Here is a 13,738-nt window from a genome sequence, read left to right on the forward strand (position 1 = left end):
AGCCTTCTGAGGGAGGAAAAAGTACTAAATCTGGCATGGAGGCCCTATTTGCTGTAAACAGCACATTCAGTGTGCATTCCCATGTCTCTGATAGCTCCTTTTCTTGGAAAATAAGCAAAGGGTCAGGTGGGGAAATTCATTTTTTAAAGCTGCAGGTTTTCTTTCTGTCTGTTTTGATCCAGGTGTGTGTATGTAATATAGAAACCATTATTTAAATTAACCATGATTTCAAAAGATTAAGCAGGGTACCTTGGACTCTCCATGAATGAGGTTTCAACCTTCTGTTTCTTGTGAGAGTCTCCTAAAAACAAAATACACCCATTCACCTGGGAGTTGGCCTTCTCATCTTCATTAGGAAGAGTACACCTAGCCTTCTGCAGGTGCTTCTTGATCCAGGAAAAGGGAGCAAGGACGCTTGGGCCCATGAGTTAAGGGGCAGCTGTCTGGAATGAGGGGCCCTCCTCCACTCACGGAGGCTCCCCAGGTTTTTCAGGGCCTTTGAAAACTTCAGGGCAACCTCCAAAAGGAGACCAGGAAGACTGTCATGCCAGACAGTGTGGAGAGGGCAAGGGATAGCTACATTCATTCCTGCTTTCCCCTCAAAAGGAACTCAGATACATATAAATATATATATAAAGCTGTTGTTCTCAAATATTGTCCCCATTTTACAGATGATAGCAACTGAGGCCCATGAGTTCATAAGCAAACAGAGGTAGGATTAAGTAGAGGGCAGAACCCGCTAGCCACATTCCAGAAGTCCCTAGGGTGAGGGCACATATGTGTGCCATTTGCTTTCTTTATTTTATTGCCCCAAATTTGCTGGAGGTGGCAGCAGTATCTCCTTTTTCTATGCCTGTTCCTCCTGGCTGCCTCTCTCCTCTGCCACCAGGGTTTTCCTCCTCTTCAGCGGTTTGGCTTTTTCCTTCCTTCCTTGTACATAAAAGAAACCCACTTTGCCTGCGCTCTCCTAATGACAGACAGCTCATCCAAGGCCGGGGATGGCTTTTAAGGCTCTCAGTCGATTAACTGCCTTGCCCTTAAACGATTGATTGGTTAATTAACCAATTAAAATAAATATTACTGTTATCAAAATCCAGGTGGTATTTTGAGACTCTTTTTAAACGAAGCTAATAATCCCTCTTGACAAAATACCACCGAGGCAATTCACTTAAAAGCGTTAGGAGGAAAATCCTGTGGCACTCAGGAGCTCCAAAATCAAGCGATGGCACCAAATATTCCTGTTGATTCTGAGCTCCCTTTTCATGCAGAAGGTGCTGCACGCTAGTTAGAAATCTGAATTTCTGATCTGCAGTTTAACGTTTCTGTGAAATTCAGCCCCACTCGACAGCTGTAGAAGAGTGACCCACGGGGCTCAATCCTGAATGCTGATTTTTATGTCAGCCTCTGAGTACGTGCAGAGTGCATTTACCTTTTGAGTAACTACAACCAGTCTTCACACATCTGGCGTTAGAGCAGAGAAAAGCAGACGTCAGTCTTCTGGGATCTGATTTGCTTTTTAAATAGAACCAAAAGTTCTACCAGCAGGAGCCTGGTGCAATGTAGTAACCCAGGGTAGGGGGAGCCAATTACTTTAAATTCAGAAACTGGGCAGGTCTTCATCCTAAGAATTTATTTTCAGCATCAGAACGGAGCTTACAGTCCCTTTTCACAAAAATCTGCTCCTGGATGCCGTCATTCCCCACTCCAAATTTTCATTTCAGCAGCGTAATTGGGGTGGGTGGTAGGAGAGCAGAAGCCTTTTCTGTTAAAACAGTCAGGAGCCCTTGTGTCTCTACTGCACATCAGCCAGAGATTTATTTGTTTATTTCATTTCTATCCCACCTTTTTCTCCCAAGGAGCTCAAGGTGTGGCACACGTGGTTCTCCCCTTCCTTTATTCACCACAACAACCCTGTGAAGTAGGTTAAGCTGAAGATGAGTGGTGAGCCCAAGGTCACCCACTGAGCTTTGTGGCCAAATTGGGATTTGAACCCTGCTCCCTCCCAGGTCCTTGTCTGACACACTATCCCCTGCACCACCACTGGCTTTTAGATCTGCCTCCCCCCACCCCCAGATTAGAGAACTGCCAACACACAGGGTCTGGCCCTGCCAATTGAATCCATTTCAAACCAGCTGCAGTGCTTAGTCTCAATGTGCCTTCTCCCCTTAAAACACCCAAGTGTCTGGTGTGTGTGTGTGTGTTATTGTCCAGTTCCTCTAGTCCCCTCCCCTGCTTCATGCCCAGTGCTGCAACTCACCATTTCCACAGACCCCTCCTCAAGACCCAGCACCTTGACAGAGGTGGAGCTCCTGACATCCTAAGATTCAGCTGCTGAAGCGATCTGCCCCTGTTCAAAGCTTTTGCTGGGATACCAGAGGTGGGGTGGGGGGGACAAGACTGGCTAGCTTCTGGCCCCTTGCGTTGCAAGCTGGCACCTGGTCATTTACCTTCCATCTACAAACGTGCAGAATTACGCCATGCCAAGCATTTAAATAACCCACAATGCACTGAAGGGTCTTTGTTGCCTGGTCTGCAGCTTCGTTTTCACCAACACCACCCTTCCTTACAGCAGAGCCTCTTGGTGTGTGCGGATTTTGTTGTTGTTGCTTTTCCCCCTTCTGCTCTTCCCATGGGTATACAGTGGGAGGTGGCAAGGGGGCTTTGACGTGTGTTTAGCGCACAGTCCAGCTCACGGAGCGAGGGTTGTGCAGCAGGAATCCCTCCCAAGCCGGATCCTGATTAGAGACTCGGGTCACTTTCTGAGGATGGCGTATTTTTAATTAAAAGATGTTAATCGCCTCGTTAATACAGAAGCTAATGAGAGCATGAAAAGTCCCTGACCGCCTCTAATTAGGGGCTGAATTGCAGAATGGAATGAAGAGCAAAAATGGGGAGGGGCCGCTGCCCCAGTGGAGCAGCACCCCCACACACACACACACACACGGCAATTGCAAATCCACCCACTCCTTGGAAAACCAGCCTTGCATTCACAGAGGCTTAAAAATCCCCCATTCTGAAATGGTTCCAAGAAGTTTTGTTTGTTTACTAACACCCTTCATTTATTTAGATTCTTCACTGGTTTTACATCATAGAACTGTGGAGTTGGAAGGGACCCCAAAGGTCATCTACTCCAACCCCTTGCAAAGTGTGTTCATATACACTTTAGATTACAAAATGAAGATGAGGAACAGGGTCAAATTCTCAGCCACTGGTACTGAATGGGGGGGGGGACTCTCATCTTGCCACATTTCACAACAGTGGGAATCCCCCTAAAGAACTTGAGGGTGGGACACTGAGCATGCCAATTTTTGTTGGGGGGGCTTGAGTCAAGCTCCCCAAATGGAGGGCACAGTTTTGGGGGGTGGATCTTTCCCCCTCCGTTTCCCCCCCCAAAAAAAAAACCATGCTGTTTCCCTTTAAAAAAAGCAAACCACTTCTTAAAGCTACCTGCTTGAACAGTTCCTCCATTCTCCTACTGTTCCGCTTCAACATTTTGGCCGAAGCCCTGAAGTGAAACAAAAGGATCCCTCCCCGTCCCAGAGCTTGTACACCTTGTTATTTCCTCTGGGCATCCTCCTGGGCCCACGCAAAGGGCGCAGTCTGTTGTAGCCTCAGTGGGGAGCACTTTCTGCCATCTGGAAAACTGAGAGACAGAGGAGAACCAGTCTTGCTGGCCCCTTTTTACCAAGGCCGAGAAGTTGCAGAGCCAGCACCCGCCAGATGATCCTCTGCGAGAGTCGTCCTGCTCCCCGTTCCCACTGAACGTTGCCTGCCTCCACATGGTTGCCTTGACCCTACTACCTTTGCCATGCTAGTTGATGGTTGATCAATTTCCCACCTGGCGCTGAGAGATGCCACCTGCCTCCTTGTAACAGCCACTTTCCTCTGCATCTGTGCACAGTGACAAAAGGCTGGGTTGATGACACTCAGTTTAAGGAAAGGAGCCAGCCTCACTCCCCGGGCATCTGTGGCCCCTGACATCTGGAGACCAGCTGTGTTTATCACAGTGCTGCTGAGCGAAAGGCGCTCTGTGCATGCTCAGACATTCCCTGCATTATGATTGCATCCAAGGTTCCAGATGCTGGAGAAGAGTTTAATGCACCCTGGCTTGAGTGGATCCACCCTTGTTTCTTGGACTTTCTCAGCCATATCGTCTCCAGTTTTCTTCTTTGGGAAATGAATCCTGTTGGCTGATGATGGTGCAGGTGGCACCCATCACAATTGCCACAGTTTGCTTCCAGCTTTTAGGGTGCCCCTGATCCACAGACTTAACAGTTGTCAGGCACATGCCAAGCACCCAGTTCTTCCAGAAGCTGTCATCTCCTTTAGCATGCCTTTCCTCATACTCAGGGTAGTGCAAAGGCTCCCACCCCCAGCAGGTAGGTCAGGCTGAGAGCCTTGCCTCTGCCATTCAGGTTGGGGCTTCATGTCCTCTTTAACAGAACTGTTTGTGTCCTTCTCAAATGTGTTTTCTTTGGGCCTGAAGGACCACTGGGAGTCATCTCAGGACACTTCTGAAGCTCATTTCACTTCCTTGGCTTCCTGCAAAGTGTCAAGGAGTTCCGGTTGTGGGGCATTTGCCAAACCCCACAGCAAGATTGCTGCAAAGATTCCCCAGGCAACTATAGTTTTGCGATGTTCTCAAGTATTCTGTTGGACACTCTAGTTCCCAAATCCCCTTTGGTTTAGCAATGGTGACATGTAAGAGCCCTGCAGCTGGACTGGATCAAAGGGGGCCTATTTAGCCCATCACCCTGTTTTCACAGTGGCCAAACTCTAAGTAGCTAGGAAGCTAGACTGCCTCTGAGGCTGGATGTTGCACAAGAACTTCAGAAGAGCCTGCTGGATCAGGCCAAAGGGGTCCCATCTAGCTCTGAATCATGGGCCAACCAGGTGCCCCAATGGGAAGCCCCTTTAAGCAAAAGGACCTGAGTGACAGAGCAGCAGAGCTCTCCCCACCTGCGATTCCCAGCAACAGGTATTAGGGACATCCCTGTCTCCGGCCCTAAAACTTTGAAACCTGCCAGGCACCTTTTGGCCTGAAGTGGAAGATTCACAAGTGTCGTTTCATGATGGGAAGACAGCAAATTGGGGGGGGGGGCATTTGAAAAGGGGGTATCCATATTGCCCGGCTGAGGGAGGTTCCCCACTTGCATTTCAATGGCGCATTGTGTGTGATTCCAACCTTGTGTTGCTAAAAATATATCAAAGGGCGTTCGGGAGCAGAGGGAAGGCTCCGAGAACCAGGCCCAAGTGCCTCCTCAGCAGAGTCCCACTGGTGTGTCACACCTTCTAGGTGACATCATGGGATCCAATATGGCTTCATTAGTCATTGATCAGTGTCCTGCAAAAGAAAAGGAAAAAAGAGGGCTGGTCCTGACCCAAATTCTTCTGCGATGCAGATGGCTGAACTTCTTTGCCTTTGTCCAGATACAAATGCAGGGCAGATTTGTGGGCTGTTGGGTCTTGGGGGAGGGGAGGGAGGGAGTGGTTTGAAGGGAATGGCAGGGTGGGGGGTGGCGGCTGAAGAAATAAGGTGGGGGTGGGGGAACAATGGCTGAGAGTTTGGGAAAGGGACTTTTTAAAGAGAGTTTGACTGTGTGATGCTTTCCTCCCCTCCCTTCCCATTTTGTGACTAGGGATTAAAGTCTGCTAATAAAGTGAATTTAATAAACAAAAATAATGCACCCAGGGAGGCTTTTCTCCCTCCCTGGTGCAGCATAAATCCTTCTAACCTCCATCTACTCATCCTAACACTTAAACCTGACTAAACCGTGTAACTAGAGCTTTCTCCGTTGCTGGCTAAAACCGCTAAACCTCCAACCAAACCCCCACTGACCCCCGCTTCCCCTCAAAACAAAAACAAAAAAAGCAAACTAACTAATGGAAAACTAACAGCTAATTTCGAGCCAGCGCTTAACCTGCTGTTTGCCTGAGCTTAGTCTGACCTCTCTAAACGTGCTAACCTCTGACCTTTGACCTTCCAGATGGCGTGTTATGTCTCTCTCTCTACTCTTTTTTTCCTTCTTTTTCTTTTAACCATCTGCAAATCTCTCTCTAAACTCTTTGAAGGGAACAGTGATAATGAGCGGCTGGCGATTGCTAGACAGAGAATTCCGTATCGGCTCGGTCGAGTAGTAGATGAGTGGCTACTCGACAAAGGTAATTAACAATAATTAATTCCGGTTAATTAACAAGCAAGCAAGCAAGCAAAACACAAAAAATAAAGGTTTAAAGGTGCAGTCCTCTCCCCTCTCAGCCCCTTGACCCGTCCTTCACTCTCCTTCCTCCCTTCCTCTTCCTGCCCCCCACCCCAGCAGAATATTTCATGCAGGGCCATGGCTCAAGGCTGGTGACTGAAGATGGGGGCGGGGTAGGATTTCTCAGAAGGAATTGGGGCTCATTGCACAGGGTGGGACCCCCTCCGTCCCTCTCCCCAAACACACACCTCATTCCAAGGCACAGGCTTCCTGCTGCGCATTGCCACATCTGGGAAGAGACTCCATGGGCAGTAGATAGATTGTCTCCAACTGCACGTAGCTCTTGCATATATTTCTGGGTGGTGCCTCGCACCAAGGGAAGTGCCACAGCTCTTATGCATCGTCTTGGTGATACTCCAGCACTAGGGAGGGTGGGGAGCTGTGCAAAATGAATAAAGGATAGTAAGAAGGGGGGGGCATGATGTGATGATGTTCTACCTCCCCTGTTGGAGGTGGAGCATGTCTGTGTGCCGGTCAGGCAGAGGAGTGCTGCTGCTTAAAGACTTCCCTTTGGGCCATCTGAGAAGAACAGAGTGCTAGAAGGAGGGGGCCCCTTTGGCCTGACCCAGTTACAGCCATGCTCTTCTGATGTGACAAGGTCAGAGAGCTGTGGTGAGGATGGATCTTCTAAAGGTGGGAGGGAGTAAGATGAGGGGTGGGGCATAACTGTCCTTAGAAGGCCTCTGGGAAGGTGTAGCCTGCTTTGGGACCCTTTCCCTTGAATCCCCAATGTGCCAGGAGTGGTGCTTCTGGGTGGCACATGCTCAGGGACACCACCTTCGTTCCCATTGCATATTCAAGGGCTGAACCCTCCCAGCCAAAGGGTGGGGGCTCAATCTGAGCCTGGCTTGGGGTTGAACTGGAGACATTCCATGAGATGTCAACGTTGGCGCCCCTCTCTTCCTTACCCCGTTGAGTATGACTGTCCAGGCTGTGACATCATTGTGCTGTGACATCATTGCCTCACCTGAGGTTGCAGCCAGAGGAGTCTGGAGGATGCAAGGCAGGATGTTGTCACTGCGTTGTCCCAGGGGAATGGGGTGGGGAGAGAGAGAAATGGTGGGGCAACAGCAAGCAGCCCTACCTCTCATCATGCCTCGTTCTCCCTTTAAGCCTGAAGGTTTTGGTGTCCCTATGTCTCCTCCCTCCCCATCTTCAGGACCGTAACTCAGTGGTAGAGCACCTGCTATGCCTGCAGAAGGCCTCAGATTCAATCCCTAGGTCGTGTAAAGTGATACTCCTGTCTGGAATCTGTTACCAGTCAGGGTAGGGCAGCAGTGACCAGTGTCAATGCACTCTTAACCTCCATCATACCTGACCATTGACCATGATGGCAGGGGCTGATGGGAATTGTAGTCCAACATCAGGGGGCACCACTTGATGGACCAAGGATTTGACTTGGGAGAACAGGAAATGGAGAGTCCTCTCCTGGGCTTGAGATGCAAAGCATTCTCCCTGAGTTAAGACCAAAAACTCATCTGGGCTTCCTGCCAACTTTCCCTATATTCCCATGGTTGTGCTTGCAAGGGACTGGGAGAGGGTTCCCAGGATCCTTTTAGGTGCTCTGCAGCAGCCGCTCCAGTGCCTAGCAGTTTCTAGGTCTGCCATTTCTGCATTGAAAGGGAGCATGAGAAGTCCTGTGGCCTTAAAATGTGCAAAGCCAATAAGCATGTTCAGAGGAGGAGGAGCAGACGCCTTACAGGGAAGGGTTAATTAGGACCAGGTACATAGGCAGCTGCCTTATACTGAGTCAGATCATTGGTCCATCTAGTTCAGTATTGCCTACACTGACTGGCAGCTGCATTATCCTTGCCTGGGGATGCTGCCAGCGGGGACTGAACCTGGTGCCTTCTGCATGCAGGGTGGGTGTTCTGACCCTGAACTGTGGCGCTTCCCCTAAAGGGGTGGTGGGATTTGTAGTCTGGCAGCATCTGGAGGGCCACAGCATCTGCTGTCTCTTCAGGCCTCTTGGCATGTTGCTCGCTAGCCCTGGCACAGCTGTTGCCAGCCCTGCTTGAAAGCCCCTGGTGGATGCCACATCTGTCTACCCAGCTCCACTTTTTGGGGTCAGTGCATTTGATCTGCTCCACAGCTGGAATCAGGACCCCCCCCCATACACACATCCACACACACACACACACACGCCAGTTTCAGGGCTGCTTCTTCTCACCAGCTTTGCCACGGCCTCTGCTTGTGAAGGTCCCGGGAAGTGTGTAGGGCAAGGAGTGACCCCTGCTCTGTGCCAAACCGAGAGCTGCACCTTTAACACTTTAAACTCCGTGGGGAAGGAAGAAGCGTAGCAACAACAAGACCAAAAAGAAAGGAAAGAACGGAAAGGACGAGGTCGCTTTAAATCTTAATTTATTAACCAGCTAATAACACTAACATGCTTTTAACTCAAACCAAGTGCTAAACAGTTTTTTTAACCGATAAATTCCAAATGTCTTAATAACCGTCTTCGCTGGCGTTGCATTTCTAAAGGGGGATTAAGCATCTAAATGTATCTTTTAATGTCTATAACATGATGGTTTAAACAAACAGCCACAAAATCACCAAAAACAAACAAACAAAGGAAGTTAAAGGGACGTTTAATGAGGTTTTTTTAAAAGAAGAAAAAAGCAGCAGAAACTCAGAGGGTTAGCAGGGGGGAAGCTGTAAACCTGGGCGAAAGACCATCCCACTTTAAGCCTTTGAGTACGGGGCGAGTTTGAAGGACTGTCTTTATGAAGAGCACTGGAAATGCGACATTGGGATAAATCCATGTGAGTAACAGTGGAGTGTCTTTAAATCCACAATACTTTCATGCACACACTATTTCTCTCTTCCTTCTCCTCTTCTCTTTCATCTTTCACACACGTACCTGAACACATACTCTCACAAGCCAAGCTGAGGTGTGCCCTGCATCTTTTAGCTATAGGAACTAGAGTGAAGTACAGAGCTTTGGACCCTCCTTTGTGGGTACCGACTTCTTAGGCTATATACACAGCTCTTCTGTTGGGAGCAGGAGAGTCCACTTTGCAGCCCGAAGAAGGGACTCTGCAGGCTTTGCTTTCCAGCCCTAAAGCCCCTCCCTTCCCTCCATTTGGCTTTACCTTACTTGTCAACCCCCATTCAGAAGATCTATGATGGCACAGCCGCAAGCAAGCTCCAGAGTGCAGTTGCCCTCCACATTTCAGCCACTTGAACTGCTTTGTGTCATTTCTCACACACCGCTTCCAAGAGAACTTTGGGGGTGGGGGTTTTGAATTGGGTTGGGGGGTGGGTCAAAAGAACTCCCAAGGCTTTTCTCTGGACACCCCTCCCAACCCCAGTGGGTGGGGAAGGGAGCATTTTCTTCCTTGGAGGGAGAGATTGGGTGAGGTACCAAGCTGCTTTTGTGCAACTGCAGTAGACCATCTCCAGAAACAAAAACACACCCTTTTGCATTGTGGCATTGATGCACACACCCTTTGGACTGAGGAGCAAAACAGGCCCCACTAATCCCCAAAATCAGTTTCGGTCCTGATGAGTTGATTTGTCATTAGTTGATTATTCCCCACCCCCAAATCTTAAAGGCATTCTAACCAGAAGGGATAAAAAATAATTCAAAAAGTTGAGAGTTCTGCTGTTTGTTTGTTTTACTTTGAGCTGATATGTATAGTTCCTGTGACTGGAGAACCCTGAAAACCCAAAGCCATACCCTCCCATTTTGTGCAAGAGCTCAGGATGGCTTTGAGTGTCTTGTTGGGGTTCAGAATTTGGAAAGTAGTTGTTGAATAGCCCCACAGGGCCAGCCCCTGGCGTCAGTCATGCTGCATTTTGGGAAGCAGCTCTTAAAGCAGGATGTGGAATAGACCGGGGGGGGGGGAGCTTATTTCTTTCCTTGGCACCCCTCAAGGAAAGGGAACATTTGGACAGGTACATCTGTTTTACACACACACACACACACACACACACACACACTCGTCTGCACTGCCTGATTTCAGAATAAAATCTCTATTAGGGGGATTGTCTGCTAAGGTTGGTTGGCATCTCGGGTTTTTAGCATGAGATGGCAGAGGAGGGGGCTGCTCTTTAGTTGCCGCAAAATTTGATTCCAGCAGTTCCTTCTTGGCCAGATTGGGGGGGGGGCAGCCTCTGAATTCCTCCAGGAGTGGCATCATTAGACTTGCAAATCTCCCTTTAGCCTGGCAATGACTGGAGGGGGGGCATCCTGAGATGTGCCTGACACATTTCTACTTAAAATAAAATAAAATATAAGCTCACTTTTGATACTAGACAAACAAACAAAATCCACCAGGAAAAAAATGTTTTCAATTTCCATCCATCCAAAAAAAACACACACAAAACTACTGGGTTGTAAATTTGCCTCTCCAAAATAAATAAATGGGAAAGCCTGTCACCCAGCTTGGCTTAAGATAACAGCCCAGAGCCTCATTTGAACTTGCGTTATTATTTACTCCCTTAATTATTTCCGTTTACAGCCCACTGTGTCTCTTGATGGGCAGGGGCTGTTTTTCATGGGCACCCAAGCCAGATTGCAAGCCTGGGCTGTTGGCACCTGCCCAGCCAGCTTGCTGGTGCTGAGAGAAGCCGGTCCTGGGCAGGGGCCAAGAGGCTCAAGTGAGCCCCCACTCCCTCCCTCCCTCCTTCCCTCCCTTCTGCTTTTCAGGGCTAGGGAATGCACAGTCTGCAGCTGAGACATGCCAGCCTTCTCTGCTTCAAAGTGTTTCCTGGCAGCTTTTACACTTCTGGAAAATGAGAGCAGAGTCAAGGAAAAGGCAGAGCCTGCGGAGGCATCCTTTCTCCCTGGTGTGGGTGCCAGAAGTAGGGACCCAGAGCCGGGCACTCTGTACGTAGCCAGAGGCACTCTCTATTGCACACACTTGGGGCTGCACCCTGGACTTTGAAAACACATTCTAAGCCCTCATCTCTCCCCCCCCACCTCTTTCTTTTCCTTCCTTCCTTTCTCATGCAGTTCCTCCCTAGTCCTCAGCACCTCCCCTTGAACTATGGAGGGCTGGAAACCTTGCCTACACCCCACTGCCTCCAGATTCTGCTTCCTCGTGGCTCACTGCCCAACCTTGCAGGACTGGCCGTGGAGCAGGAAGAATCCTGGGTCTGGAGATGAGCGTTTCTGCCTGCTCTAGCAGGCTTCAGCAATGATGGTGGAGGGAGAGAAGTACACGCAGGGAATATCGGCTACTCAGGCGGATTTACTTCTGAATTATGCCTCCCTGGAGGTTGCTAAGCCGTCTTGGCTTCCACAGATGTTTCATTTGGCGCTAGTCCTGTTTCCTCCCCACCACCGTCTCTGTCTCTCCCCCCCCTCTCTCTCTCTCACACACACACACACACAGCCTACCTCTTTTGTTTGCTGTTGAGCTGCAGGATTTCAGCAAAACAGGCTTGATGCTCTCCTGGCTTTTGCTCACAAGCATTTATGTCCATATAGCATCAATGCCTCTGGACTAGGGAGTTTGGGCAGGCCCAGCGCAAGAGGCACACCAGGGCCCACATGTGCCTCTGGGCAGACGTGCAGGCGCATTTTCACGCAAGAAAAAAGAAAAACCAGGTGGGGAATAAACAGGAAATAGCATTAAATGGGGGGAGTGGTTCCTGAAAACCAAAACTAATTAAGGCACTAAACCAATAAGCAGGTGGGTGGGGGTACGTAGGGTGGAGAACATTGTCAGGAATCCATTTATTTTGAGCCTGATTCTAACCCTGAACAAAAACCAAACATTAAAAATAACAATAATACTGACAATAATCTTGTTTCTAAAATGAAGGGGGCAAAACGAGACTCAGAGGGTTAAAAATATCCACTTGCAAACTTCTCCAGGGGCAACAAAAAGCAAGAGCTGTTTATTTTAAAGTCAGGGTTTTGTTTGGGGTTTTTGGTTTTTTTATAATTATTTTTTTTTTCCATAACAGATTAGGAAAGTTCAGTCGGCTCCATCTGGAGATGCTTTTTTAGGTTGCAACAGACGGTTCCTTTAACATTTCCCCATCTTTTTCCCCCCTGCACACAAAAAAAACCCCCCACAAAAACCGTTTGAACGAAGCGTGAGCGAGGGGGGAGGGACTCTCCCAGCCAGGCTGGAGTTTGAAGCTCTGCAGCTGGCAGGGGCATCAGCTAATGAGCGGGTGGCGGGGGTGGGCACGGGGAGGGGGAGCTGCTCTGTATTCTCAGCCCTTGGCAGGCTGCTTTTCCAAAGTCCCTCTGCACTAGCTCATTCAGGTGCATGTGTTTCCCTCTTCAAATGCTCTTCTTTCTTGTCAGGGGGCCTCCCGCATGTCCAAAGCTGACTGCCCCTTTCCCCCGATTCGCCCGAAGAGACCCACTACCATCTCAGCTGGGCAGTAGTGAAAAGTAGTGAGATTCCCTAGAGCAGAGGGAAGGGACCTTCTTTCGTGGGCAGCCTTGGGGGCTGGGCTGACGGTGGTGGGTGCAGCCAAAAGCCAAAAGCAGGTGGGTGTGACCTACCTTTAGGCATTAGGCTATATTCCAGCCATAAGGAGATCAGCGCAGATCTCTCCACCCAAGCAAGCCAAGGGACCTGAGTCCCATGAACCACATTCCTGAGGTCCTGCCCACCTTGCTGTTGAGTCCTCAATACATGAGAAGACCCTTGCTGGGTGGCTCCTCTTTCCTCCAGTGCCCAACTGGGAAGGAGTTTGAGAGCTCCCCATTACTTGTACCCAGGAGCAGAATGCCACTGACGCCACAGACTGGGTGGAAACCTCTGTATCAGCCCCTAGACACCCTGTCCCCCCCCCTACTCCCACCCCCTGTTGCTTTGGAAGAGAGCCATTTTCAGTGGGGGAAATGGGAGGGAAGGGCCAACCCCACTCACCCCCACACGGCTGCTATTCATTTACATAATAGATGCCTATACAGCAGGATCACATCCTTGCTCACAATCAACTCATCTTGCTCGGTTGAAAGATGTCTGGTTGAAATTGCACAAATTAACTGCACACAAGGCGGAGAGCTTAAAAGCTTTTTTTGCACCTGGTTTTCCTAGTGCAGAAAGACCTTTCAAGTTCACCACCTTGCTTGGAGGGCCCGCTTGGTGCACCAGTTCCAGAAGGTAAGATTGCTCACATGGGGGGGCAGTTCCAAGGGGGTAGTTTGAGTACGCACATTTTTTTTCCATATATGCACCATCCCAAAAAACATAAAACACCTCCCCTACCAACACACACACAAAATGTGATCGTGCTGTATACACATGCATCTATTTTGGCCCTTACACAAAATGGCTCACTCTGCAATTCTGCTGGCTTAACTGAACAAGCACCAATTTTTCCCTTGTATTTCCCACACACATAGAGCCATTGGGACCCTTTCATCAATTCCACCTAAGGTGGTCCCTCTTCTGCCACAGCTTTCCCTAACCCCTGCCTGGATCTCACCTTCTGACCCCCGTCATGCTGGCCCCCACCGTCAGTTTCCATTCATGCACACCCTGCCCCACTTGACAATGTGTGCC

At 49.4% G+C, this 13,738-nt stretch overlaps 1 protein-coding gene across 35 annotated transcripts in view; it reads left to right on the forward strand.

The window, feature by feature from the left end:
- The window catches only part of NRXN2 (neurexin 2), a 338,128-nt gene that overhangs the window by 293,887 nt on the left and 30,503 nt on the right, over window positions 1-13,738 (forward strand). For 27 of the 35 annotated variants that reach the window (XM_082204228.1, XM_082204227.1, XM_082204229.1 and 24 more), the window contains one exon: window positions 6,073-6,162. The exons of the other annotated variants lie outside the window; for them this stretch is intronic. In XM_082204228.1, coding sequence (XP_082060354.1) covers window positions 6,073-6,162 — 90 coding nt within the window. The remainder of the gene's footprint in view (window positions 1-6,072; window positions 6,163-13,738) is intronic. 35 annotated transcript variants of the gene reach the window in all.

The sequence above is a fragment of the Podarcis vaucheri genome, assembly GCF_965113315.1.
Source record: "Podarcis vaucheri genome assembly, chromosome: 16".
Lineage (NCBI taxonomy): Eukaryota > Metazoa > Chordata > Lepidosauria > Squamata > Lacertidae > Podarcis > Podarcis vaucheri.